Source organism: Monodelphis domestica, chromosome 6 (genome assembly GCF_027887165.1).
Source record: "Monodelphis domestica isolate mMonDom1 chromosome 6, mMonDom1.pri, whole genome shotgun sequence".
NCBI lineage: Eukaryota > Metazoa > Chordata > Mammalia > Didelphimorphia > Didelphidae > Monodelphis > Monodelphis domestica.
Window position 1 is genome coordinate 50237382 of NC_077232.1, and position 25735 is coordinate 50263116.

Sequence of the window (25735 nt, forward strand, 5' to 3'; positions counted from 1 at the left end):
AGGAAACTACTCTCACCGCCCCCCCAACCCCCAAAAAGCTGGTAAATTGAATGAGCCAAGAATCCTTGTAGAGTAAAAGAACTCTCACTCACTCGGGCAGAGGGTTTTGGCACTTGTTTTCTAGTTGAGACTGACTTGTCCCTCTGCCTAAACCTTTGATCATTTCTCAGTTCCTATTCTTCTGATAAAAGTCTTGGCTTATAGCTTGGTCTTATATGTGAAGGGGGAAATAGAAACAAATCTAAAACTGCTCTTGGTAATAGATATATTTTTACCGCTTTTAATTTTTTTGTATGTGAATGAATTTTTTGTTGGTTTTCATTCATGCCCGATTCTTTGGGATACCATTTAGAGTTTTCTTAGCAAAGATCCTGGAGTGAAAGATCCTCCATTTCCTTATGCAGGTCATTTCACAAGTGTTAAAACTGAGGTAAACAGGGCTAAATTAAATGACTTGCCTAGGATTACACAGCTAGTTTCTTTTTTTTTGTCCTATATTTTATTCTTCTATTCATTTTATCATCATATTATGATAATATACTTGTTAATATGTTCATAATAACAACAAATTAATATAATCAATGTGTTAATAATGCTATTACTATAAACTAGTTCTTATATTTTTAAAAAGGGGTTCCAATAGAAATAGCCCTGGGAAAAAGCATCCTACTATTATTTCTTTTCTTTTCTTTTCTTTTCTTTTCTTTTCTTTTCTTTTCTTTTCTTTTCTTTTCTTTTCTTTTTTTCCTTTCCTTTCCTTTCCTTTCCTTTCCTTTCCTTTCCTTTCCTTTCCTTTCCTTTCCTTTCCTTTCCTTTCCTTTCCTTTCCTTTCCTTTCCTTTCCTTTCCTTTCCTTTCCTTTCCTTTCCTTTCCTTTCCTTTCCTTTCCTTTCCTTTCCTTTCCTTTCCTTTCCTTTCCTTTCCTTTCCTTTCCTTTCCTTTCCTTTTTAAATTAATAATTAGAGGATCTGGGTTCAACTCCTGACAGCATCACCTAACTAGCTACATGACCCTGGACTTTGCCTTTCTGGGTCTCAATTTCCTTACCCATAAAATAAGAAATCTGGACAAGTCTGGAGGTCCTTAACTCTTTTTTGTATGTGTGCTAGTCTGGTTAGTCTAATAAAAGGGCAGCTGGGTAATGCAATGCATTGAGCACTGAGTCTGAATTCAGAAAGATTCATGTTCTTGAGGTCAAATACTGCCTAAGATATTTGTTAGCTGTGTAGCCCTGGGCAAATCATCTAACCCTGTTTGCCTCAGTTTCCACATCTGTAGAATGAACTGGAGAAGGAAATAGTAAACCATTTCAGTATCTTTTCAAGAAAACTCTAGTGGGGTCACAAAAAGTCATAGATTGAAAGATAACCAAAAAACAACAAAACAAGAAGTCTTCTAAAACCTAGGGGACACCTTAGAGTAATATTTTCAAATGTACAAAAGAAAATGCCAAAGTTCGCAAGGAGAACTAATTATATGGGACTACAATTAAGAAAAATTCATAGACCCCAGGTGAAAATCTCTAGAGTAGATGATCAGGAGGTCTCTTCCCTTACTATTTCTAAGAGGTTTACAAATCAAACAACCAGAAAAGAATTCATGAAATGCCTACTATGTCGTAGATCTTGTAATATGAAGACAAAAGGGGCAATCTGACCTCAAGGAAATGAAAGACATTTTGGCTACTCAACAGAAATATAGAGACTAAAGCTATTTTATAGGACCCCCTAAGCAAGAAAATGGTTCAATGCATAATTCAGGAGCTACATTTCAAATTTCTTCATCTGGCATTCAAAGCCTTCCACATTCTTTCTTAATCTATTTTTCCAGTCTTATTTCTTGCTTTTTCCCTTAATACAGCTTATGGCTTAGAAAATTTGGATGGCTTGCTGTCCTCCAAACATGGCCAGTGGTTTCCTGTTTCTGTTTGTGTCTTTGCTCAGGTTGTTTCCTCTGTCTCGAATGCCTTTTTTCCCTCATCGCAACTAATCCATTCTTTCCCATCCTTCACAGACCAGTTCAAATGTCATCCTTTCTATTTAGGTGCCTCGGATCCTTTCAGCAAGAACCAATTTTTCAGTCCCCCCAAACATACTCCTCCATTTTGTACTTTCACATTTTTTCTTGGAAGCATTTATCAAGTATCTACTATGTGCCAGGCTATACTAAAGCCTGGGGATACAAAAAATGTCTATACTAATTAAATGAAATTAAAATTATTATTTTTTTTAATAAAACCCTTACCTTCCGTCTTGGAGTCAATACTGTGTATTGGCTCCAAGGCAGAAGAGTGGTAAGGGCTAGGCAATGGGGGTCAAGTGACTTGCCCAGGGTCACACAGCTGGGAAGTGGCTGAGGCCAGATTTGAACCTAGGACCTCCCATCTCTAGGCCTAGGTCTCAATCCACTGAGCTACCCAGCTGCCCCCTGAAATTAAAGTTAAATCAAATATTTGTGAAGCAAAATTAAACAGATATTAAGCACCTACTTCATGCAAAGCATTATGGGAATACAAAGATTGACATAACATAGATCTTGCTCTTAAAGGCATTTACAATTTTAAAAATTAGGGAAAACTACAGGCAGTTAGGACTTTACTTTTCAATGGACTATATAACCTCATCTCCCTGATAATGACTTCTCTTCTTGGAACAGCAGAGAGAATGCTGGACTTTGAGTTAGGAGGATCTGAGTTCAAATGTGTTTTTTTTTAAATCTTTACCTTCAGTCTTAGAATCAATATGATTCTAAGGCAGAAGAGTGGTAAGGGCTAGGCAATGGGGGTTAAATGACTTGCCCAGGGTCATACAGCCAGGAAGTGTCTGAGATTATATTTGAACCCAGGACCTCTAGGTCTGACTCTCAATCCACTGAGCCACCCAGCTGCCCCCCAAATGTGACTTTAGTTTGACCATTTACTAATTTATTATTTCAATAGCCAGATGAGCAGCAAATAGAATGCTGGGCCTGGAGGCAGGAATTCTGTGTGAACTTGAGCAAGTCACTTAACTTCATTTGCCCCAGTTTCCTCATCTGTGAAATGAACTGGGGAAGGAAATGGCAGATCACTAAGTTTCTTTGCCAAGAAAATACCCACAAAGATCAGGAATTGTTGACCATATCTGAAAAAAAAAAGAAACCAAACAACTGAACTATTTACATTTTACTATCTGTGTGACTCTGGACAAGTGATAATTTCTGTCTGTCTCAGTTTCTTCTTCTATAAAAGGGAATTATAATAGCATCCCAGGGTTGTCATGGATATCAAATAAAATAATATTAGTAAAGCACTTTGCAAACCTTAAAGTGTTATGTAAATGCTAACTCTTATTAAAAATAATGCAAAAACAAATTATGATATGTCAGAAGTGTTGCTAATAGGAAGCCTATTCTGACAGTTTAGGTGAGTCACATAGCCAGTGTATGTCACAGGGTACCTAAGCCCAAGTTTTCCTAGTTCCAAGGCCAACTTTTGCCATTATCCAAACTGCCTCTCTTATTAAGCAAATGCTTAAAAAATAGTTGAGTTAATGGATAACAAATGACCAAGAAATCACAAAAGTCAATGGGTAGTTTGGATCAATGGGATTCTATATTTTTACTATAACAAATAAACATTTTGTAATAAGAGGAAGGAAATAGTAAATTTTTCTATCATTATCAAAAACATTTTGCAAGGATAGAGCAAGAGGTTGGCAAATGGTTATTGTAACCCTTTTTACAGCAGCAGAAGAAAAAAGGTCCAGTTAATCCAAGGAAATTAATCTTTTAACTTAGAGTGTTGGTTTAAACCTAAAAAATGAATAACTTCACCACTGTACCAATGGAAAATTATCAAAAAACTAATGGGGTCCACATTTCATTTATGTCAATTGTTTGTGAGTATATTAGAGCATCTATATCTGGCATACCTGCTGAGAATAATCCATGTATAATTCTAGATCCCACACTGGGATGCTATCCTGAGTTACTGTATTAGCCTGAGGCATTGATTGCCTGCTTGAGGGACTGGGGTAGAATTAGAGTCTAGGAGTAATGAGTTTTGACTCTTTGCTCCTTTTTTGGCAGGTGGTTTCCCCAGCGTGTACACTGGTTCAAACAGGAGTCCAAAAGCTGTCCCTCGGGTGTACGATGTCTGATAAAGATGAAGCCAATGCATAAAGTCATCCAACTTCACTTCACGAAAATGTCATACCATATAACTTTTCTAAATTGGAAGTTTGCTGTTCCAGTGCCAATGTTATAAAAACATTCCCTGACTATAAAATGGAAAAGAAAGGAAAATGGGGCATGGAGTAAAAGAGGCAGTCTTGTTCTCAAGAACTAGGAGGGCTGGTCACCCATTGAAGAAAATCTTTATTTTTTTTCCTATATGAAAACATACGAACTCATTCTTGTGTAATTTAATTCAGCAAATGTTTGTTAAATGTCCTTACTATATAGGACACTTGTAGAAGAAAGCAGAAGGGTAAGAAAGTGCTCCAGTTTTGCTTTTCCAATTTTATTTTGTTTTATTCTATTTTATTAAAAAAAAAAAAACTCTTTCCTTTTGTCTTAGAATCTATATCATGGGGCAGTTCCAAAGCAGAAGAACAATAAGAGTTAGGCAATTAAGGTTAAGTGACTAACCAGGGTCACACAGCTAGGAGGTTTCTGAGGCTAGTTTTGAACCTGCCCCTGAGACCTCTCATCTAAATTTAGGTCTGGCTGTCTACCTACTGAGCCACTTAGCTGCTCCTCCAGTTTTATTAAAATTAATGTAATTTGCTGTAATTTAAAAGGAAGTTATCAGATTGGAAAAAGTAAAAAAGGAAAGGAATTTTTCATATATATTTTAGTCTCATTATTTCTTATGAAATTCATAATCTATATTTGAGGTCTCTTCAGATTATTAAAAAGGAAAGAAAGGACAGAAGTGATTTTCAAATAACATAGAGGGATCTCAGAGGCCACTATTTTAGTTTAGCCTATTCCTGCACAGCAAGGTGGCATAGTGGTTATAATACTGTTCCTGGAGTTGGGAGGACTCAGCTGGTCCCAGACAGATTTGGTCTCAGACATTTACTATTTGTGTGACTGTGGGCAAGTCATTTAATCCCTGTTTGCCTTAATTTTTTCATCTGTAAAATGAGCTATTGAAGGAAATGCTAAACCACGCCAGTATCTTTGCCAAGAAAACCCCAAGTGTGGTCATGAAGAGTCAGACAGGACTGAAAAATGACTGAACAACAACACAACTGCACAAGAATCCCCTTTATTGCCGGAAGAATAGGAATAAGGAAGAATAGATTTTAAGGGACAGAATGAGGACTCAACTCAAATCTTTGGACTATTTTGACTCTGTGCCCAGTGTTCTTTCCATTATACAATCCAGGCTTCTCAAAGAGAGTCTTTTGGAAAGAAATTGGAATTGCCTTACAAATTTCAATTTGTAATAAACTGTACCATTTAAAGTCAGGGTTTAACTTGAAATATTTCAGTGCCATTTCAAAGAAATAGGAAAAACATGTTAGCTTTCTGGCAATTAGGAAAAAAAGAGTCAAGCATATGGATTTAGGGTCACATATGGAACATCACACAGTATACAGATTTTTTCCCCTTGTTCTGTGAAATGCATTAAGCACTGGTTATTTTGACTGTGTGATGGAAATTCTGCATTTCTAAATAGAAATGAACCTCTCTCTCTTTCATTCATACATACAACAGTGGTGATATTCAGCAAAAACCTTTGTTTCCAAATCTTTGAATGGCAATTTTAATTTTAGGCCAGGAATTTGGTATCATGTAGTCATGATTCTGTGTTCTAAACTATTATGTTGTCAGGCTGATAATTCCTAAGAAGAAAAGGGAATAACTTCTTGATATCCTCTAGTTTCCTTGGTAATGATGTGATCTCAAGAGTCTAGAGCAGAGGTTCTTAACTATTTATGTGCCATGGACCCTTTTGGCTCTCCAAGGGAGGCTATGGAGTTCTCAGAATAATGTTGGTTGCCTTCATTCATAATTGGAGGAAATGCTAAAGTTTTGTAGAAGTTAGTGAAAATAAAGACATTTTCCCACCCCGATTCATGCCCTGCTCCCAACTGATCTATGGACCTATTGGATGTTTATGACCCTGCCTAAGAACACCTAGATTAGAGGAAGGCCCCCGAGCACATTGGGTAGACCATCTAGGGGGGATTTATTTGAGAGATGTGTCAAGATTGGTATTGTTGGAGAAAGTCCCCACATCACTGAATCCTATATACACTTAAATACTGAGTTAAGACCAGGCTAGTTTTAAAAGTCAATCAAAATGAACTTCTTATAATAAGTCAAGGATCACCATACCCTTGGTACAAAGGCTAGTTTTCTTTGTCAGGAAGATTTTCTTTTGCAACTCATGACACTTTCCTTGTTACTGGCAAAAATTATATCTGGCCATGAAAATTATTGGTGGAAGCATGAGTGCTTTCTTGCCCAAGAGCCAGAAACCAACATGCCAGGGCTTCAAGATGGAAAACTCAGGAAGCCCCTTGCCCATTCCTTTTCGCCAGCCCATTACTTAATCTATTAGAAGTGAAAGAAGGAAAGTAAGGAAAAACAAACCCTTCAGATACAATACGTACTTCATCATCTATAATTTTATTAGTATAAATGCTTCATTCAAAGATGGCAATCCCAAGTTATTTACCAATTACTGAATGGACTTTATCATTATAAGTACTCTCTCTAGAGATAGCCACCCCAAACTATTTACCAGTTACCAGACGGTCTTTGTGAATTGCTATTGCTGAAAAGTTTATCACCCAACATCTTACCTTATCATCATTGGAAATCTCCTTCTGAAGGAAACCTGTAGGCATCTCAATCTTAGAGGAGCATAGTTTTAGAGCTGAAAGTGACCTTAGGGGCTATCGAATCCAAATCCCTCATTTTACAGTTGAGAGTATTGAGACTGTGAGAACTTAAATGATTTGCCCATAATTGCGCAGTTACAGAGTGCCTGAGGCCAGATTTGGATTGAGATCTTCCTGTCTCTAAATTTCTATCCGGTATGCCATCCAGCTCCCTCTGGGACTCAGATAGAACTATTTACCTTCCCCCTTTAGTCTATATCTCCTCCAGACTTTCATATTTTAGTAAAAGACATAACTGTCCTCTTGGTCTCTCAGGTTTATAACCACAGAACTACCCTTCACTCTTCTCTTTTTACCCATTCCCCCATACTTATTGTTAAATTTTATTAATTATATTGTTACAGAACCATTAATAAACAAGAACAAATTCTCTTTTTTTTCATTGTACTCTAGATCAGGGTCTTCCCACTTCTTTTCTGGATTATTGTAATAATTTCCTACCCCCCAATCTCTCCCTTCATCAATCTATTTTTCATGAGGTTGTCATAATAATCTTTTAAAAATATAATACTTTATTTCCCCTAAATACATGTAATGATAGTTTTTGACATTTGCTTCCCAAAATTTTGAGTCCTCAATTCTCTCTCTTTCTCCTGTCTCCTATCCCTGAGATGGCAAGAAGCTTGGTCTAGGTTATACATGTTTGATCATGCAAAACACACATGATAATCTTAATGTAGAAGTTACTCCTCCAATCAAAATCTTTTGGTGGCTCTCTCTTGCCCCTAGAACAAAATAAAAATCTCCTCCTTCTAGTCATTAAAGACTTCCATAATTACACTTCAAGGAGTCTTTCTAGCCTTATTTCATATTTCTCCCCAGAATACTATAACTAAACTGGACTAAGAAGAGTTTTCTAAACCCAACATTCTGTCCCCTAGCTCCATTTATTCCTACCAGCTGATCCCCAGGCCTTCAAGGCAACCATCTCTCATGTCTGCCTCCCAGGATTTTTATCATTCTCTTCCTCTGGGAAGCTTCCTTGATCATCATAGTAGAGGGGCTTACTCTTCCTCTTCTCATCAAATAATCAGATCTATTACTCCATGTTTATGTAGTCTGCCTCTTTTATAATGTAAGCTCCTTGTGGGGTATGGAGGAGGGCAGGGAGCAGGGAGCCATTTCATTTGGGCATGAGATCCTCCATACTTTCCACACAGTAACTACTTAATAAATGTTTATTGAATTCACTCTAGTGATGTGCTGTGAGAGAAGGTTTGATACCATGGAGAGAAATGAAAAAAGGAGAGAGCTGCAGAATTCCACAGCAGCAGGGGATGGGCAGGAAAAGGAATCCAGAACTTTGGGAGGAGAGAGCTGAGCTCTAGGTTCTGGGTCAGGAAATCCACGAGGAAAAGATCACTGGATCAAGAAGCCCAGCTGGAGTGACTTCTGGCTGGCACCATAGAGCAGACAGGTAGCTCCAGCTGGGCTTCTTGATCCAGTGATCTTTTCCTCGTGGATTTCCTGACCCAGAACCCATTAGAAGATAAATCTATTGGATAAGACTTTGGGAAATAAGCTGTCCAAACAAAAAGAGTTGTCATCTACCTCCTTAATCTGACTTAGGACACTTATTGTGCAGACAAGAATCAGATTCCTCACCATCCTGACCCTAAGTGGATCAGGGGAACCAAAGCTGATCTCCTTGACTTTGGGAGAAAGGATTTTAGCTAGATATGGACCCCTTCTCCCTCTTTCCTTTCCTGAATACAAAATCCTTATCCTCAATCTGCCCTGAACCCTTTTTGGTTACCTTCAATAAACTGTAGTTAAGAAAAGATCCAAGAACTGATTCAAGTAATTTAAGGGGAAACTTGAGAGTGAGGGGGGGAGAGAGGTGACTTTCTTTTCCCCAATACAGAGAGATTATTACCATTATCTCTCCAAATAGATCCTTCTCGGAACCTAGCAGAGTAAAGCTGAGGGCACCTTTCTAAAGAAAGGGGAAGACTATCATTTCCTTGTCACCCTTTCCCTTTATTATAAATCTTCCCCATTTCCACCATCTATTACAGTAACTCTAAGCTGGTCCTCAGTCCATGCACATCTGGACCATTGCTGGATCATGAATTTTCCTGCTTGGTAGGACCTGTCAGAGTCTAAGTACTCTGCTTACCATGACCACTGAGAACCTAGGATTATCTTCTCATCATGATAAGGCATCAAAGTAGAATTTTACTGGAGGATCCTTTATAAATGTATTGATTTGTATTCTAATGGAGAATGGAGTATGAATGTTTGACGGAAGAGAGTGTTAAATCATGCAATAAAATTGAAAAACAAAAGCCTATATTCCCAAAGTAAAGGGGGCCATTGTTTCTTCTTTTACCTATAAATTCTATGACTTAGAAATATATTTTAAAATTCAGAGCCCATTTGAAACCATGCAAAAGCTTTTCAGTGTGTCCTGATAATAGCAAACTTTTATCTTCTTGTTGTTCTGGCCTGTATTCTGTCAACATGATTTCATTTTTCCATTGCTTAAATGAAAATTGTATCATTCCTATTTTGTTACATTCTGATGGTATTAGAAAGCATGTTACTATACCTTACTAAACCTATGTGAGTTGGGTGGCCCAGTGGACAGAATGCTAGCCCTGGAGTCAGGAAGACTCATCTAGCTGGGTGACCCTGGGCAAGTCACTTAGCCCTGTTTGCCTTAATTTCCTCATCTGCAAAATGAGCTGAAGAAGAAAATTGCAATCTACTCTGATATCTTTTTAAAGGAAACCCCAAATGGGTCATGAAGAGTCAGACACAACTGAAACAATTAAAAAAAAAAAAGAACCTCTTCACATTAAGCTCTTACATGAGCTATGATTTTTGATTTGTGTGAGTAAGCCCTCTTCTGAAGCAAGTTCTGACCTCTTTGTGGCCACAATTAGGGAAGCTGGGCAATTTATCTGTGGGACAGTACTGCTGCTAATAGTCCTAATGAAGGAATAAGCTGCTTTCTTATGCTGATGCTGCCTGTGGATAGCACAGCACAGATGGGGAGAGTCTAGACCAGTGATAGGGAAACTATTAGAGATGCAGTGCCAGGCCCCACCCCAACCCTACTCCCCAGATACAGTGTGCCATGTTCTGTACCCCCAGAGACTGAGTGCTGTGCCCTGCCTCCCGATCTCACCCCTCCATCTCCTCTTACCCCAAACAGGGGAGGGAGGAAGCACTCCCATTGGGCTGCTGGGCAGAGGGGTGAGTGATGAGAAGTGCATGTGGAGAGGGAAGGAGAGTGACCCCAGTGCTCTGCTTTCCTCCAGTGCTGCTCCCCTCAAACCTAGCTGCTCTCCAACCCCACCACAGGAAACACTTTCACCACACACTCAACAGACTGCCATCTATGCCATGCCCTCAAGTAGTATGTGAGCCCCCTCCTTCTGTCCGGAGCACCTTACCACAGACAGGGGAGGGAGGAAGCACTCCCATTGGGCTGATGGGTGAGAGGAGGGTGAAGTGAGGAATGTCTTCAGGAGCATGGAGAAGGGGAGGGAAACAGCTCTGCCTGGATTCCCTCTGGCTTTCTAGTAAAGAACAAACTCTGGCAGGCAACTATAGGCATGCCCACAGAGAAGGCTCTGCATACCCTTTTTAGCATGTGTACCATAGGTTGACCATCACAGATCTAGACCCTCCAGCCTGATGTTTTGTTGTGGTTCAGGCTGGAGTTTTTTTTTTGGGGGGGTTCTGTTTATTGTTGTTCCAACAACTGAAGAGGTAGGTGTGTTGGAGGGGGAGAGAACAATAAGGCAGTGCCATGGGATGCTAGGGACTAGTTTTCTTAGGAAGTTCTCCCAATGTGTTTGTAGTCCCATGTTATGAGTCTTTAGGGAAATATTTTTCACTTTGCAATTCAATCTGCCTGGGAAGTGAGGGAGGGCCAGCAAGAACAACAATGATAACAAAGATACTGCCTCTAGGAATGATGATTATGATAACAGCTAGTGTTTATAAAGTGCTATAAGGTTTACAAAAGGGCAGTGAGGTGACACAGTGGATATTACCAGGCTTGGAGTCCAAAAGATCTGAGTTCAAATCTGACCTCAGATGCTAGTTGTGTGACCCTAGGCAAGTAACTTAACATTGTGTGCCTCAGTTTCCTCATCTGTAATATAAACTGGAGAGTAAAATGGCAAACCATGCCAGCACATTTGTCAAGAAAACTTCAAATGAGATCACAAAGAGAGAAGATTGAAAATGGCTGAGCAACAAAATATTAAAGTTTGCAAAGCTTTAAAAAAACCCAACAAATATCATATCATTATATCATTATATACTCCTAACAAACCTAGGAGGCAGGTCTCGGAAGCAAATAAAGGTTAAATGACTTTCCAGGGTCACAAAGCCAGTAAATATCTGAGGTGGAATTTGAACTCAGGCCTTCCTGAGTCCAGTATTCTCACTGAACCACCTAACAATGAGTTTGTGATGTTTTTGTGTCAAAGGATCATGGATTGGCAGCTCATTCCATGTGCTCGTTGCCTTTTTCAGTCTCTCTTTAGCTCTGAAGGATAGCAATGGACCAAAGCATTATGCCTTTGCTCTCTGTGTGAGCAATTCGTCTTCTTTCTGATCATAGAAATGTCAACTCATAGAAATGAACTCATAATGGCTAAGAAATCTGAGCATACCATGCCTGCATTTTATAATAATTGAAAACTATAAACTGGAAGAATAAAAAAGTTTTCTTATTTTCAATTATTATTCTTTTATATTTATTTTTATTATTCAATTACATTTTTTACTTTTCTTTTTAGTCGAAACTGATAAAAGTAAATAAAATCAAGAGAATGTTTTCATTAAAAATAAGGTCAAAGTTGGGTAAAGGCTTCTTAGAGAAATGTTTAAGTCCTAACATGGTGGTTCTTAATAATGATAGTAACAGGATACATAAAAATAATATATTATCACCAATTATTCTATTCCATCATGGCATTCCGTTAGTCAAAATACATGAGTTGTTTGACTTAAACTACAGAATCAGAATGTTGATATTGGAAAGGTGCTTAGAGATCACTAAGAACCTCTTGGTTTTATAAAATGAGAAATTGTGCCAGAGAGGAAAGTTTAAGTAAGCCTAAATAGTTCTCACTGATGCCAATTCTTTTGAAGGTAAAGAGCTATCAAAACCAACACACAGAGAAGTTTATGCAGTAAAAAAAGAAAAGAAAAAAAACCCCTTACCTTCTGTCTTAGTAGAAGAGGAGCAATGCTAGGCAATTAGGGTTAAGTGACTTATCTGAGGCAACACAGCAAGTTAATGTGTGAGGCTAGTTTAGAACTCACATCTTCCTGCCTCTGGATTTGGTACTCTATTTACTATACCATGTAATACTCCATAGTATTAATAAAATTTTATTTTACTTATTTATCATGTTTGTTCTTTAATATTTATTATTATATTTACACAATAAAAATTTTAATTTTTGCCCATCAAAGCCCACCTCTTCCTAACCTGATTTTTACAGATGCTCTCTTCCTACAAAAGATTTGCACATTGGAAATTAAAACTGGATTATCAGCAGACATAAAGCTAGGAAGAGAGAGGGCAGAAGCAGACCATTCAACAACAGAGATGAATTGTCAAGGCATTCATTAAAAAAAATTGAATCTGCATGACCAATTATTAATTATTTATTAATTATTAGTTTTAATATTTTATATTTGTGTATAAATATATTTAACATTTTCAATAATTAATAAAAACAAAATTTTAATAATTAATATATAATAAAATAAATTAATATTTTATCATGCCAAACACGCTTCTATATTGACCATTGTTGTAAGAGCAATGTGAAAGCATTTTAGAGCTGTTAGGTCGGGATGGCATTCAAGTTGGACTTAGAAGGATTGAACCGGTAAGAACCAGGGAGTTGCAACTGGGAGTTAAGGGTGAACCAGACATAAGGAATGATCATGAGCAAATAGAAGATTGCTCAGAAAAGGGCATGTCTGGGGAATGGAGGGTAGTCTTGTATGTAGCAATAAACAAAGCTAGAAAGGTCAGTGGGGGCCAAATTGCCTCTGTAGTTGTCTTCCAGCTAATAAATATCTTGAGTGTAGGAACTATTTGCTGTTACGTTTTTATGCTCTTATTCATGGTAGTGCCCTAATTAAAGGAATGGACAGAGATGAGACCAGTCCTTGGAGGCTGTTAGATTTTGTTCCCCTTTCTTCCTTGTGGGGTTCTTGAATAACCATTATTTGCCCAAGCAAGTACCTTATGCTTTGAGCAGCTTGGTGGATAAAGCACTGGGCTTGGAGATCGAAAGATCTAATTAAGTTCAAATCCAGCCTCAGACACTTATTAGCAGGATGCTGGGCAAGTCGCTTAAGCCTGATGACATCAGTTTCCTCATCTGTAAAATGAGCTGGGGAAGAAGAAGATAAACCGCTCCAGTATCTTTGCCAAGAAAACCAGAAATGGGTCAAGAAGAGTTGGACACGACTGAGCATGACCTCATACCAAGAAACATAGTAAATCCTTTTTAGAAAAATCACATTTTATTAGATATTTGGAGATTTCTGGTGGACTCTAACAGGATTTTAAAGATTATAGTAGATTTAAAAATATGCTTACCTGGCAAAAACAATTCTTTTTGGAGTTTGGCTCTGGATTTTTGGGAAAAACATCTTTTCTTTAGCCAATCTGCCTCGAAATCACTAACATGTTGATCAGGCCACATGATATGTACCTTTTAACAGTAAACAGATATGGATTTGCATGCTATTAGATACTGTAGCACTCTATAATATTGGTGTCAAACTCAAATAGAAACATCCTAGTTGACTGAGATCCTGCATGTTGACTAAGAAAACCACCCATTAGCATTATCTTTGTTTCATTGTATATTTGCTTATTTTGTTAAACATTTCCCAGTTACATTTCAATCAGGTTCAAGCCTTCCTGGAGTTGTGAGTTTGTTCCTCTGCTGTATAATTACTGTAAAAAAAGGGGGAGAATTGTGAAATCTTAGCCAATATGAACAGGCTTGAAAAAAAAATTACTCTTTAGCATTTAAGTGTAGAATTTTAAAGCCCCGGAGTCTATTTAGCCCCAACCTTTCATTTTGCAGATGAGAAAACTGAGGTCCAGAAATGGGCTGTCTCTTACCTAAGGTCATAAGATTTGTTATTGGCAAGAGTCAGAACAAGAACTCTGGTTCCTGTTTATCCTGGTTATCAGTTCATTTTCCTTTTACTGTGTTGCTCTGCTTCTGAGGATAGGTACAGTTAAGGAAAGACAAGAAATCAGTGTGTCTACGGGGTTCAGGGACATGTGTTAGGGTTCTGATTATAGTTAAAGAAACAATCTGATTAGGACAGAGCCTCCTCTCTCTTCTCTGATTGTCTATATCCGTGAAAGCATATGGCTTCAATTTTTCTATGAAACCTATTGTTCGTTTATCCAAGTCTTTGCTATCATCGGGAGGTCAGGGGAGGGGAGGGGAGTGAGGGAATGCTGGGAGGGAATTCATAACTATTAGCAGTAAAGTCTTTGAGTCAAAGAGAGTCCTGAGAGGTGGACAATACAGGTTTGTATGCCTTTCCCTCCTTGCCAGGAGTCCACTTCAATAATAGGTGGTGCATGGTAAATAAAGGGCATATGAGTAACTATAGAAACCAGATTGGTAGCCAAACCATGTGATAACTAAGTTTAGGAGACAGGCAATTTGGGTTTTAGTCCCAGCTATGTTTTTTTTTTTTTATTACAAATGTGTCCTTATATCAATCATTTACACAGAAGCACGGAATTCTGGAACCAAAAGGGATCCATCTAGTCTAAACCACACCTGGATCAGAATAACCTTTCTAAAATTGATTTCCTTAATCTCAAAAAAGGAAAAAGTTAGATTAGCTCAGGAGTTCTTACTCTGGGTCGCACTGCTGAATGGATATATTTCAGAGGCTCTGTGAAATTGGAGAGGAAAAAGAATGCCATCTTCTACACTAATCTCCAACTAAAAATTTGAATTTCCTTCATTTAAAAAAATATGATTTTGAGAAGGGCTCCATTGGTTTTGTCAGATTGGCAAAGGGAACCATCATAAAAATGGTTCCAAACCTATGTACTAACTGTACTCTAGCATCCTTTTCTATGCCTACAATTCAATTCTAGGACCTATTGGTAGAGTCCAACCTTCTGGTCTTAGAATTGAATTAGCTTTCCTTATTTTTTTAAAAGGCAAGAATAAAAGTTTAAAGAGAGAAATACCTTTCTTTGGTTGATCAACGTCAAGTGCTTGACCCATGTGTCCACATCAAGGGTTTCAATGAGGAGTTTACGAGCTTTTGCAGAATCCAAGTAGCAACGAGGGCACTGGCAATTGTCTCGCAGCCAGACAGCAGGGTAGAGAGATTCTTCTCCATCGTCCCAATGGATCCGGATCAAACGTTCAGCATCTAGAGCCTCAACCTTCAGGATAGCTGAACTCATGTTGCCAGCCTTCAGTAAGAGTTATTCTGCCTGCTAAGATAGACCAGGGTTAAAAGGACAAAACCGTTCATTTGCCCTCTAAGCAAAGTACGTGGACTGTTTGCTCTTCCCTTAGCTACCACGATTCACATTTGGAGGAGACCTTTGTTCCTGTTAGATTATTTTACATGCTGGCCACAGAAGTAGCTGATGGAAAATAAACAAGATGATTATTTTGAGTCAAGGATTGGGGAAATCCAATCCTTCAATTCTTTCACCATAATTTTAGATAATCAGTTGTGCTGAGTTTGAACCCAATAAAAAGCATCAATTTATCATTATATCCATATAGTAGCTCTCTTAAAATTTTAGGAAGAAAAATTATCCAAAAATGAAGAGTCTAAATAAGTAAAAGCTTATTTGTTAATTAATAACAAATGATTGTGAGAAATGGAAAGAGAAATGACCTTAGGCAAGAAGACCTAAGTTCCAGTTTTGCCTTAGACATGTACTGATTTTGTGACATTATGTAAGTCACTTAACAGTTTGGCTCCCTAAATAAAATGGAAAATGAGATGGTATCAGGCAAAAAGACCTAGCTTCAAGCCTTGCATCTGAAATATACTGGACCCCTGACCCTGGACTAGTCATTTGACACTTCTTTGTCAAAGTTTGCTCATTTGTAAAATAAACAGACTTGTCCTAACCCTGAAAGTCCATGATTTCTCCAATGACTAGATGGGTAAGTATCATTCATATATGCAGCTCATATAGAGAAAACTATAAACTCAGTGCAAATCAACATTGTATTTGGCATCCATAAAAAGCTCATTTGAATTTAGATTGCATCAATCAAGTAAGCATTTATTAAGCACCAACTATATGCCAGACAGGGGATATCCAAAGAAAGGTAAAAACAAAGTCTTTTTTTTTTTTAGGCAACTAACATTCAAATGGAAGAAACTACATGTAGGCAATTAAACAAAGCTAAAATATAGACAATATAAGGAGGAAGGCATTAGGGGTAGAGGTAGGGAAGGGAAGACCAGGAAAGAAAAGATTTGAACTGAGTCTCAAAGGACTTGAGGGAATATAGGAAGTAGGAGAGAGAAAGAGAGAGAGAGAGAGAGAGAGAGAGAGAGAGAGAGAGAGAGAGAGAGAGAGAGAGAGAGAGAGAGAGAGAGAGAGAGAGAGAGAGAGAGAGAGAGAGTTGCATGTGAGGAATATCAGTATAGCTGAATCTTAGAATGGTTGGAGGAGAGAAGAAAGACTGGAAAGGCAGGAAGGAGGCAGATTGTAAGGGGTTTTACCTGCTAACATAGATAATTTTATATTTGATGTTGGACAGAACAAGCAGTAATTGGGGTTTATTGAGTTTGGATACCAAGGGGACTGATGTGGTCAGACCTATGCTTTAGAAAGAACACTTTGATAGTTGGTTGAAAGATGGATTGGAGTGAACAGAGATCTTTAGCAGGAAGTCCAGCCAAGATTACCATATGAGAAGGTATGGCAATAGTTTGCAAGTTAGGTGAAGAGGAATTGAACCAGAGTGATGGCTTTGTGAATCTATAAGCCTCTGAATTTAACAATGTTGAAACTTGGGCAGAATTTACATTTGGCCCATATCTGAAGAATGGCGTTCATGAGAACAAATTCCAAAATCTGAAATAGGTTTAGAAAGGAATTTATTAAGTTGTTTGGTAGAGAGAGAGCTTGAAAGAAAGGGTGGCTCCTTTTCCTCCAGGCTCTAGAAAGTTTACATTATGTAGGATATAGATAAGAGTACCCATACATGAACTCCAAATATGCTGTTAAGCAATTTTGCTGAGAGGGCAATTTGAAAGCAAAGTAGCTTGAGATGGATATCAGTAAATATAAATATTCAATAAAATTCATGCAAAGTCAAAACACAAGAGGAACCTGAACCACAAGCTTGGTTGACCCTCCCCCCCCCCCAAAAAAAATACTTGGGTGAGTAGACCTTAAACATAATGTTTGGAGTGGGTCTTGGGGATCCCTGAATTCCTCATAGCTATTTCTGGAGAGTTACTGAGGTCATAGAAACATTCTAGTCATATAAAGTTATAGTCAAACAATATAATAATTATTAAAGTTTTCTGAATAATTCAATAAAGCATTTTCCATAAGACTTGTTTTTAGATTGGTAGGACTTTCTATATTTTGCTTTCAATCGACCTAGCCAATAGCCTATCTATGAGAAGGTCATTTAATCTCTCAAGTACCCTCATGAAATCCTTCAGATTATAAGCTGTAGTTTTACATTGGTAGATGGGGTTATCTGACTAGGAGTTCTTTATTCATCAGTGAAATAAGAGGTTTACAAAAACAATCCAAACAAAAGCATCTCTCCCCAAGGATTTAATGTTGTAGAAACAGCTGAGCTTGTTCAAATAGTTCTTTGTTCTCAAATCAGAAAGTTCCTTCTAATACATCAAAGTTTCACGAAATGAAATTCTTGATTAATGGAAATATGAGGTTTTGTCTCAAGAATCACAGAATCTCGGGGTTGGAGAGGACCTCAAAGGCTACCATATATTCTAGTTCCTCCTTGGACAATAATATTAGCTAGTATTTAAATGGTGCTATAAGGTTTCCAAAACACTTTACAAATCAAAATCCTTGAAGGTAGGTGCTATTATTATTCCTATTATACAGATGAGGAAACTGAGGCAAGAGAATTAAGTGATATGCCTAGGGTCACACAGCTAGTAAATGACCAACACCAGATTGGAACTCATATCTTGCTAACTCTAGGTCCAGTGCTCTATCTACTAAGCATACATTGATAGGGGAAATACTTCACTAAAAGTTTCCTGTACCAATTAAATCACAGGTCCAGCATCATTAAAAACAATAATCTTACTAGATGTGGCCAATTATTTGGACTTGTTGATTGAGTCTTTATTGAATAGGCTAGAAACTCCTTGAGTGTCAAAAGCTTTTGTTTGTTTTTTGTCTTAGTTCCTAGCTAGTAGGATGCTTTTTACATGGTGGTACATGATAATTGTTATTGAATTTATTGAATATGGTGGGTTTTTATGGTCATTGGGAGAGAAAAGTTGCATGGGGTGTTGCTGACCATTGGAGGTTGCATTTACCCTGATGAAATCATGGTTCATTGAAAATATCAGAGCAGGTTTTGTTCAATCTGTTGTTTCATGTATTTATAGGATCATACTTACATACTTACATACATACATAAAGCTCAAAGGGAACTCAGTTGTCTTCTAGTGCAATCCCTCTCATTCGTGTGGAAATTGAGACAAAATGACTTATTCAAAATCTCTTAGGCAGCAATTAGCAGAGAAGAGATTTGAATTCTGGTGCAGTGACTCTAAATTCACTATTCCGTGTCTCTGAATCATACTATGATATAAAAAATATACATCTTATAGCTGGAAGACCTGGGTCTGAGTCCTGATTGTGGCCGATTCACTGTGTCTTCTTCAACAAATCACTTTCCCGGTTCCTCTTCTATAAGAACATTAGATCAGATCTCTAAGGTCCTTAGTAGTTTTAATATTACATGCTTAATAATTCATATCATGAAGTGCTAATAAACCTGCATCTATTCCAAGTATTTTTTTTAAATGACATGCATGATGCTCCTAGAAAAGATTAAAAACCTATATTTAAAAATCTCTTTTCATGAAATAGATTATTTTAAGCACAAATCTATCAACCTGCCTATCTAGATAGATACCTACCATATTCTTCACAACTTTTCAGATCACAGGATTATAGATTTTGGTCTCGAAAAGTACTTAGCAGCTATCTAGTTGAACTTCAACGTTTTACAGGTGAGAAAACTGAGGCAGAAAAGAACTGAGGTTTCTTCTGACTCCAAATATTGGGCTCTTCACTGTATCTTTCAACTTTGATGCCTCCGTGTGGCAGGGGTGTGATTAGATGTTCTTGAAGGATATGCCATTGGAATGTAAGCTGGAGCAGGTCCTACCAAACTAGAAAGCCTTGAGAATAGGGCCTGAAAACAAATTCTTCTTTAAAAAAACAAACCTTCCATCTTAGAATGAATATTGTGTATTAGTTCCAAGAAAGAAGAGTAGTAAGGGCTAGACAGTGGGGGTTAAGTGACTTGCTCAGGGTCATACAGATAGGAAATAAGTGGCCAAATTTAAACCTAAGACCTCCTGTTTCTAAGCCTGAATCTCAATCCACTGATCCACCTACATGCCAAAAAGAAATTCTAAAAGAGAAATTCTACATGCCAAATGGGATAATCTCAGGGAAGCTCTTCACCAGAATGTTGCCTGGTAGGTAAAAAATTATTTTTTGACCACAGAGACTCATGAAGATCATTGACTAAGACAAAGAGTGATTTGATTTGCCTCAAAAAAACTATTTATATATGTGAAACTGCTTGGCTTATTACAGGGAGTATCCCTAGTAATTACATCATAGGCAAACATATGTCTGATGAATAGACATGTATGTCTTCTATGTATTTAGCATTTGGCTAGGACCTTAAAGGAACAAAAGAATAAATTTTGTCCCTGACCACAAAGGGCCTATAATCTTAAAGAGAATATGAAAATAATTAAGGGGCAAATAGAAGTCATCTTGAAATAGTACAAAGGAAGAATAGATCCATATCCACTTGAGAAGCTTTGGAGAATAGAGAACCTTGAAAAATTTTGGCTTTTGGATAGGCAGAGAGGAAAAGTGAGAGCAATCTGGACAGAGAGAAAGTGAAAATAAAGACAATTTGATCAAGCAAAAAACATTTTCTTTAAATACATAAAATAAATAAATTTAAACAAACAAATAAATTTAAATACCTTTTAAAATTTTTAAATAATTCCCCATTGTATTGCCAGAATCTGTACAAGGATATTTGTTATTGTTTAGTTGTTTTTCAGCTGTATCAGACTCTTTGTCTTAGTTCCCCTTTTGGGATTTTCTTGGCAGAGATACTGGAGTAGTTTGTAATTTCCTTCTCTAGCTCATTTGACAGATGGGGAAACTGAGGCAAACAGGGTTAAATGATTTGCCCAGGGCCATGCAGCTAGTAAATGTCTCAGACTGGATTTGAACTCAGGAAGATGAACTTAGGGGTACTAGGGGAAACAAATACAAAAAAGAGACAGTCCTCTCCTCAAGGAATTTATATTCTACTAGCCGCAATGAAGCAGGAGTGAGTTTGAACTCTGTGGAAAAAGTAAAAATACTCACTTAATATAGTGAGTGACAGTTCTGTAGTATAGGGTTCAGAGAAGTGGACCTGGATTTGGGAAGACTGGAATTTAAGTCTAGTCTCAGACAATTAAAAGCTAGTCACTTAACTACTACTATCTCACCTCAGTTTCTTCATTTGTAAAACATAGATAATAATAGCACCTATCTCCTAGGGTCATTGCCAGGATAGGATACAATCATATTGGAAAAACATCTTGCAAACCTTAAAGTGCTATGCAAATGTGAACTATTATCATTGAAAGTTTTAAGGGGAAAAAAGCTGGCTATATAGACTTGGACAAGTTTGAATCCTGGGAGTTGTAACTTGCATTAGTAGTAGGTCCTCTGAAGTCTTTGCTGATTCTTGTGCAAGAGGACAAGATAAAAATGATATCTTTAAGAAAGGAAAAGAGAAGTATCTGAAGCGAGAGAGATTAGATCCAGAGAGAATAGATCAAAAGGCTTTTGAACAAATCTAGGCTTAAGATATAACCAGGATCTGGTCTAAAAATGTGGCAATTGACATTGAGTTGAAAGGATTGAGATGGAAGAAGAGACATAGTTTGGCAAGCCATTAGCTCAATGGAGATAAAGGAGAATCATAGAATTTTTAAATCAAAAGAGACAGGAGATGTTCTAGTAGAATCCAATCTCCTAAGCAATGAGGAAATTCATCTGTTGCATCCCCAAACACATGGTCATCTAAGCTCCCAATTTAACAACCTGGATGAAAAGGAATGTATGCAGCAGGGAAGATAGAATCCTGAGCTAGGAACCTGAAGCCTGGCTCTGGGACCAGTCCTGTCACTTATTCTCAAGCCAGTTATCTGATTGGTAAGATGAATCTAATGACTACCTGTCTATCTCCCAGGGCTATTGTAAAAGTCAGATGAGAACATGTGTGAAAAGAATTGTGTAAATTATACAACACTCTATACCAATATAAATTATTACTGTTACCTCCCACGGCAGCCTGTTGTACACATTCCATAGCCCTACTTATTAGGAAGAACTTACTTATTTTGACCCAATATGGGCCTTTGTCATTTTGACTGATTGTGTCTAATTGCATCTTCTGGAATAACACAGAAGTGGTCCATTTCCTTATACCTCGTTGTATATTTAAAGACAATTGTCATCATTGCTCTCCAGTTATTTCATTTGTGTTTGACTCATCATGGTTCTCTTTCATGTTTTTCTGACAAGGATACTGGAGTGGTTTGCCATTTCCTTCTCTGGCTCATTTTACAGATGAGGAAACTGAGGCAAACAGGGCTAAGTGACTTGTCCAGGGTCACACAGATAATAAGTGATTGAGGCTAGATTTGAACTCAAGAAGATGAGTCTTCTTGTCTCCAGTCTCAGCGCTTTATCCACCCCAAAGGATGGAAGACAAAGCTTGGCTCTATTTAGCCTTTTCCCTTCAAATGGCTAAATTTCCCCAGGTTTTCAACTTCCTATGAAAAGATTTCATTGCTAGACTGCTAGAGATAAGGGTTAAAAAAAGAACAGAAGTGAAGGTAGTGTAAAAACACGTGATATCTGCATATTAACATGTTCTAAAAGTCTCAGTGTATGTATTAAAACTGAAATATGCATGTATATATTTATATGTATATAGGGAAATATAGGGGAACATATGTATGTTTTACTATATCCACATACATATACCTATACTACATGCATACACCCACCCACCCACATATATATATATAGACATAGACATACATGAACATCCACACATATAAATGCACACACAATGCACACTACACTTATACATCCATATCCATGCACACATACATATATACATATAATCCCACATACATATCAGTGCATACATACAAGACCCATATGCACATATGCACACAATATGCATGTAATGCATATACACACACCATAGACACATAGACACATGCATATAGATACATTACATATTACATATTCACATATATGTATACATACACACAGGAATGAATAAATTTCTCTAGAAATGGTTTGGCCAGTGAAGAAGATGATGGAATTGGCTAGTTTCCAAGAAAGAAAATTCACACCACTTCATTTTTTTGGTCCTGGCAGAGATGGCTGATTGTTGTTAGTAGAGATAGCACTGACAGGATTGGGGGGCCCACTCTATCTGGGGGTGCAGAATGGTTGGAAAATGGAATCATGGCATCACAGGTCTAGAACGAGAAGGGCTCTGAGAGGCCACTGGTTCTTACGTCCTCATTTTCCAGCTCAGGAGAGTGAGACTCAGCAATGTTAAGTAGCTGGCTCAGGATCTAATAAGGTGTAAGAGCTTAAAGCAGACATCGAACCCAAACCTCGGTCCCAAGTCAAGTGTCCTATTCACACCCACATGGAATGTCTCAAAGTGAGGACACTGATGAGTTGGAATTTGGCCAGCTTAATTTTGAGATGATAGTCACTTATCTGAGGTCACAAAAGTAGCAAACATCAGAGGTGGGATTTGAACTTGGATCTTCTGACTTTGGAAGGGACATACATTTATTTTTCATCTCTTCTCCAGAGTCTAGATTTTAAGAGGGACAGATGGGGATTTTCTTTGGGGATGTCTCAAGGGCCACTGAAAACATAAGACCAGAATTCAGGAGACACACTGGAGTGATAGATGATGTCAATATTTTTTTATCTTGGATTAATTTTCAAAAATCATTTAATTTTAATAAATGTTTCTCATTTAAAATAATGAATCCATTAGTGGACTTTTAACCTTTGTGGATCTCATGGACATGCCAATGATTTAAACAAGATATCATTACTATTGATGGAGCATCTCCAAAGAAGTGAAACTGACTTTGCTCTGCCTAGAACAGGTCTTTCCTGCTGCTGTTGTTGCAGATATTCCTTATATCTAAAATGACCTCCACCCTTCTCTGCACCTGTTAAAGAGTCTACCTACTCTTTAAGGCTAAACCTTCTTTGCCAAGCCTTCTCTGATCTTCCCAGGTAGAAATAATATCTACCTCCTCTACTGGACTCTGAAGGGATTGACTGCATCTTGCTTATCTTTATATCTACCTAACACAAAACCTGGCACATAGTGGGGTATTAATAAATCTACTAAGTGAAAACAAAACAAACTTTCCATAAGACATAATAGAGTTTCTGTGCTGAAACATGGCAAAGAGCCCACAACACACCTACTGTTTACATAACCATGCAAATATAAATTCATCACTCTCGGGTATGCTATTTTGAGATTTTGGCTTTATGGTTTTCTGTTTTTCTTATTCTCTTTTGACATATTTGAACTAGATATCACAGGGAAGGGAAAGCATTAGCCAGATGTTAGGGGAAAATGAGCATCTTTCTCCAACTCACCTAGCCAAAAGAGTGTGCCAAGGAAGATATTAAATGAAAGGCGGAGTGGGAAGGAGTTTGGCCTTTGGGAGACTTTCAGGCACTTGGGTCAAAGACGAAGAATTGGAATATTGCTATTCCTTCAGTTTTTCCTTGAAGAATTTGGTTTCTAGATCTCTGCAGCTAAATTTATTTGGGCAATCGTGAAAGAATTTGGGAGGATATTTCCATCATTTGCTTTGTGTATATGTGTTTATATATGACTAATGTGTATGGTAATATAAAGAGGAGAAAGTAAAAATCAAGAAATTTTCCATGCTGACTTTTACGGGCTCCATGGAAGTCTATCGTGGTAGGATGGCAGGGACAAAGTCAAGATCATAAATGAAAATCCTTATTCAAAGTTTATTTTACTTTGAAAATCTGTAGACTTGAGTGGAAGAATTATTGGGCATCTCATCTCTTTTAGAGAGACTTGAAAATTTGACCCATGAGGAATTAGCTTCAGTGGAACAATTCTGGGGTGAGTTAGATGAGAAACCGATGATTGATGAAGAGAGCAACCCCAAGAAAATGCCACATGTCTATGCAGGGAAATGAGGGGTCAGGGAGGATCAACAACTCACACCCTTCAGATGGTATATCAGCTTCTCAGACCACCACACTCTTGGTTCCTTGGATCTTTCTCAAGGAACACCTGTTACATGAAGGTGTTATCCTTCTGGTAAGTTCATCTAATACTTCTGTTGACTCCCTAACTCAAGAGATGGTGAAAGATCAGGTTTGGCTGCTATGGAAATGATTTTCTGCTGCTCCCTGAAAACAGAGTACTTGGGTTTCGGGTTTTGCCTTTATCTGATGGGACTTATTTCTTTGCATTTCTCTAGTTATTTGATTTGAGTTCCTTTCCCTCTCATCACCCCACCCCATCCACCATATTTATCCTCCTTCTAGAGCCTGGTGAGCCCCTGTGGGAAACATGTGAGCAAGTGTCTATATCAGTTTGCCTCATTTTGGAGAACTGTGTTTTGGAAGGAATTCTAGTATAATAGAAAGTACTGGTGCTGGAGTCAGAAGATAAAGATTCAAATCCTGCCTTGGATAGGTACTGTCTCTTTTGGCTTTGGGCAAGGTCTAAACTTCATTATCCTCAGTTTTCTCCTCCATTAAATAAGAAGGTTAGTCTGTGATGGCTTCTTGACTTTATTTCTCTGGTGAAAAGTAAAATTGTAGCAGAATCCTTTTCCTTTTTTAGATGTATAGTTTCTGAATGGATCGATTTCTCTAGCTTGATTTACAAAATCAAAGAGCAGTTCAGAAAGTAATTTTGCACACTGATCATGGAAATTCACAAAAGTAGAATCCTATGACTACTAGAAGGCAGCTAGGTGGTACAGGGATAAAGTTCTGGGTCTAGAGTCAGGAAAACTCATCATTCTGAGTTGAAATTTGGCTTTGGACACTTACTAGCTGGATGATCCTAGATAAGTCACTTAACCCTGTTTGCCTGAGTTTTATTATCTGTAAAGTGATATAGAGAAGGAAATAGTAAATAATTCTAATATCTTTGTCAAGAAAATTCCACTTTGGGTCATTTGGAATGAGACACAACTCAAATGACTGAACAACAACAACGGTAACTAGAAGGACCCTTAATTTTATATATATGGAAATCTCTTTCTATATGCATGGAGGCATGGAGGACTTAAATGATCTATTGGTGATCATGGAGATAGTAGTTCATCATTAATTAGAACTGGAAGGGGACCTTACTAGTCATCAGGTCCATCCTGTTTCTGTTACAGACAGGGAACTAAAACCTAGGAAGAAGTTACAGGCAAGAGAGAGGAGACTAGATATCATGTCTCCTGTCT

General features: G+C 37.7%; 1 protein-coding gene and 1 long non-coding RNA gene across 5 annotated transcripts in view; one reads left to right on the top strand and one right to left on the bottom strand.

Annotated features, from left to right (window-relative positions):
- Nucleotides 1-4529, top strand: part of LOC103099035 (uncharacterized) — a 113408-nt gene extending 108879 nt beyond the window's left edge. Inside the window, exon 3 of the long non-coding RNA XR_008912767.1 lies at nucleotides 4068-4529. This is a non-coding gene — a long non-coding RNA (uncharacterized LOC103099035). The remainder of the gene's footprint in view (nucleotides 1-4067) is intronic.
- BBOX1 (gamma-butyrobetaine hydroxylase 1) overlaps nucleotides 1-25735 on the bottom strand; it is a 115296-nt gene that overhangs the window by 54783 nt on the left and 34778 nt on the right. For 3 of the 4 annotated variants that reach the window (XM_056801999.1, XM_056802000.1, XM_007497191.2), the window contains exons 3-4: nucleotides 15120-15374; nucleotides 13485-13599 (exon numbers count right to left, since the gene is read on the bottom strand). In XM_056801999.1, coding sequence (XP_056657977.1) covers nucleotides 13485-13599; nucleotides 15120-15341 — 337 coding nt within the window. In that variant the 5' untranslated portion in view covers nucleotides 15342-15374. The remainder of the gene's footprint in view (nucleotides 1-13484; nucleotides 13600-15119; nucleotides 15375-25735) is intronic. The other variant, XM_001380139.4, reaches the window with a different exon arrangement.